Here is a 4,393-nt window from a genome sequence, read left to right on the forward strand (position 1 = left end):
AATCAAAGATGAAATTCCTGCGTAAAGAATGTGCCTCTCCTATTCAAATGCCTCACTGCAGTATTTCTTGGTCCCGTTATCCTTTTTCAATTCTCTGAAAGCCTAGGTCACATTTCACGTCTACATTTTCTGTTGGCCTTGTATTCTGTGTATGTGTGGCCTAGAGCCCAGCTAGAGTGCAAGCTCGATTAGAAAGGACAGCATTTAGTGCTGTACTACTTTAGCCTAATAAATTTTTGTGATTTGTGAAGATCTGCTATCATGGGAGACTTTTCCACTCAGAAAATGTGTAGTATATCCCATTACCATACCTTGGAGACTTGCTCCTCTGACTGAGGTTCTGTAGGCAAAACAGTCCCTCCTTGTGCCTTCATTTCTTCTATGTGTTTATTCAAAGAAGTTAATTTGGCCTTAGCATGAAGTTTTAGTTTTTTTATTTTGTTATCAGCAGCTTTTCTTTCTTCCTGTCAGAGAACAATGACAGTAAATATATAAATGTTTATTCATCATGTACCTAATACATAACAAAAGTATTCTTAGGAGCCATCATTTTACAGTATTAGGGAAATAAGAATCACATTCTCCAATAATCGAAGTGGAAAAAAAAGTCTAAGCAAATATTGTGTCTATCTTTTATCCAATGCTTGGCAAGAAAAGAGAAAACCACAGTACCTGTAGAACTTCATCTTTTTGCTGCAATTGAATGTCCTTCTCTCTAATGATTTCTTTTAGCTCCACCACCAACTGCTCAGCATAAGCCAGGCGCTCCAGAACATCCTCTTGTGTCTTATCATTAAATTCCATGTCAGATTCTTGAGGTAATGCCTAGTATTTAGATAAAAAGTTGCCAGTGCATCAGAGAAAGAGTATTAGTGTCCAAAAAAGAGTTTCTTCATTCCAACTTCATCTTATCTTTTGCCCATCTCATTTCCATACTTAAGAAATCTTTCCAACTCTGATCTAATAATACTTATTATCATATCCATTAAAATCATTAATTTGTAAATGTGAAGCATTTCACAAAACAAAACATTATCTCATTTATGGTATTATCCTAATTTTACCAAAGAGAAAAATAAAAGGAAGCAAAGATAACAAACTATTAAGTGGAGGAGCCCAAAATTTAAATTTAAGGGAGCAGTTGAATAAAATTATCTTAACCACTAGGCAGTACTGCTTGTCTTTCAGAAAACTAAAGGACTTCTTTTGATTCCTCATGTGGCTATCAAAAAATATAATACAAGCTGTAAGAGAAGTGTTGATAAATTTACAATAGCAAACATATTTTCAAATCTGAAAGGTGCCCCAGTTCTGCCACTTATTATTCAAACCTTTCCCAGGGAACAGGACATATATCTGAGGAGAAGTTAAAACAATTCATCCAGGATTTGATTCCCTTCACTGTGACTCACAGACTACAAAATTACAGGAGAAGGATCATTATAAAGTATCAATACTTTTCTTAATCCTCTCTTCCACCTAGCAAAATGGAGGCTGCTCAAAACCTTCTATCTTAAATTCTTTCCCTCAGAAGAACATGGAATATATGTCTCATCAGTTTAATTCAGAACAGAGCTACTCACAGGGTCTAGGGAAGCCCTCATATTCTCATCAGTGTCCTCTCCTGATAATTCATGCAAAACAACATTTGCTAATCCTGATAATCGGCTCAGCATTTCTGCAAGAAAAAAAAAAAACACAGCAATCACTATAATGGATACAGACTTCTCATTTATCATCTATAAGTGAAATAAACTGTATAGGTGATATATATTAGACATAGAAAATAGCATGATGTCTTTAAAAATACATCTGAGTATGTACAGTGTAGTTACATAGTGTTCTTTTTGGTGGCAACTGCACTGCACTTCAATTAACACCAACATTTTCTAAATAAAATAAATAAAATACAGATATGTAATTGTTTAGTGGCAAATAATATTTTTGAAGTTATCTTTAATCCCTTTTCTTTCATCATAACTTCATTTACAAACATGAACTTCTAACATTTCTTCCCCGGCCAGCACGTTATTTTCTCCTACTTTGCCAAAAATTCATGCATATTATGTTGCAAAATTCTTCTTTTTATGCACCCCCCCATGAACTCCATTCTTTCAGGAGGGTTTCCTGATAAACTATATGATTTTGCTAAAATTTAAATATAATATTTAAATATAATATAATAAAATATTAATATTCAAATAGCATTAAACTCATATATTAGCAGAGAAGGAAAAGGAAAAGGAATTTACATCAGCAACCTATGCTCCTTCTGTATGAAATTAGAAAAAGAAGAGCGAAATAAAACAAATAAAAGCAGATAAAAAAGAAACTAAGGTTAGAGAAGAAACCAATAAAACTGAAAAGAGAAAAACAGAGAAAATCAATAAAACCAAAAGTTGGTTCTTCGAGAATGGGTTCAAACTTAAATGACCTAAAACGTAACACAGACAACTACATCAAGGAGAAGTTATATACAAACCTAATGGTAACCTTATATCAAAAACCACTAACAGGACGCCTGGGTGGCTCAGTGGGTTAAAGCCTCTGCCTTCGGCTCAGGTCATGATCCCAGGGTCCTGGGATCGAGTCCCGCATCGGGCTCTCTGCTCAGCAGGGAGCCTGCTTCCTCCTCTCTCTGCCTGCCTCTCTGCCTCCTTGTGATTTCTGTCTATCAAATAAATAAATAAATCTTAAAAAAAAAAAAAAGCCACTAACAAATGTGCAAAGAATAAAGAGAAAGAAATCCAAATGTGTCATTAAAGAAAATCAGCAAATCATAACAGAGAAAGACAAGAAAGGATCAGAGAAAAGCTCCAGAAATGACCACACAGGTAATAAAATGGCAATAAATATGTATTAACAATTATTCTGAATGTAAATGGACTAAATGCTCCAACCAAAAGATACAAGGTGATAGACTGATGAAAAAAATAAAATCCATCTATACGCTGCCAATAAGAGACTCACTTCAGACCTAAAGACACAAGCAGATTCAAAGTGAGGGAGTGAAGAAATACTTATGCAAATGGATATCAAAAGAAAGCTAGAGTGGAATAGTTATATCAGATAAATGGGAGTTTAAAACAAAGACTGTAGCAGAAGACAATGAATAACTCTGTATAATAAAGGAGACAATCCAACAAGAAGACATAACAACTGTAAATATTTATACACCCACCCAGGAGCACCCAAATACATAAAACAATGACAAACATAAAGGAACTAATCCATAATAATACAGTAATAGCATGGGACTTTAACAACCCACTTACATCAATGGACAGATCATCCAAACAGAAAATCAAGAAGGAAACAATGCCTTTAAATGACACACTGGAACTGTGTGTGTGTAAATGGATGATGGGCATAAAGAGGGCACCTGTATGCTATATGCAAGTGATTAATCACTAAATTCTAACCCTGAAACTAATACTGCACTATATATTAACTAACTTGAATTTAAATAAAATCTTGAAAGCAAAAAAAAATCTTGAGAAGAAACAAACAAACAAACCGGACCTTTTTTTTACACCATACAAAAAAATAAATTCAAAGTGAAATAAAGACTTAAATGTGAGACCTGAAACCATAAAAATCCTAGAAGAGACACAGGCAGTAACCTCTTTGACATTGGCCATAGCAACTTGAGAGATATCTCCTGAGACAAAGGAGAATAAGCAAAAATAAACAGTTGGGACTACATCAAAATAAAAATTTCTGCACAGCAAAGGAAACATCAACAAAACTAAATGGCAACTTGCAGAATGGGAAAAGATACTTGCAAATGACATATCCAATAAAGGGTTAATATCCAAAATATATGAAGAACTTACAAAATCCAACACCTAAAAACCAAATAATCCGATTAAAAAATGGGCAGAAGACATGAACAGACATTTCCCCAAAGAAGACATACAAATGGCCAACAGACACATGAAAAGATGTTCATCATTACTTACCATAAGGGAAATGCAAATCAAAACCACAATGAGATATCAGGTGTCAGAAGAGTTAAAAATCAACAACACAAGAAACAACAGGTGTTGTCAAGGATGTGGAAAAAAAGGAAACTTCTTGCACTATTGGTGGAATACTAACTCATGCAGCCACTCTGGAAAAGAGTATGGAGGTTCCTCAAAAAGTTAAAAATAGAACTACCCTACAATCCAGCAACTGCACTACTAAGTATTTACCCAAAGGATAAAAAACACTAATTCAAATGGATACATGTACTCCTTTTTTTATTTGCAATAGCCAAGATATGAAAGCTGCCCAAGTGTCCTTCAATCAATAAATGGATGAAAAAGATGTGAGATATAGATAGATAGATAGATAATATATATATACATATATCTCATATTTTATATATATATTATCTATCTATCTATCT

At 33.9% G+C, this 4,393-nt stretch overlaps 1 protein-coding gene across 1 annotated transcript; it reads right to left on the bottom strand.

The window, feature by feature from the left end:
- Positions 1 to 311: 311 nt before the first annotated feature.
- On the bottom strand, positions 312 to 1,680 carry LOC132008927 (golgin subfamily B member 1-like; the record flags this gene model as incomplete). The annotated part of the gene is made up of 3 exons (XM_059387401.1): positions 1,584 to 1,680; positions 673 to 825; positions 312 to 464 (listed from the first exon to the last, which is right to left on the bottom strand). Coding segments are annotated over exons 1-3 (399 nt in total), but the record flags the coding sequence as incomplete, so codon positions are not given.
- Positions 1,681 to 4,393: the final 2,713 nt, after the last annotated feature.

Source organism: Mustela nigripes, unplaced genomic scaffold (assembly GCF_022355385.1).
Source record: "Mustela nigripes isolate SB6536 unplaced genomic scaffold, MUSNIG.SB6536 HiC_scaffold_2223, whole genome shotgun sequence".
Lineage (NCBI taxonomy): Eukaryota > Metazoa > Chordata > Mammalia > Carnivora > Mustelidae > Mustela > Mustela nigripes.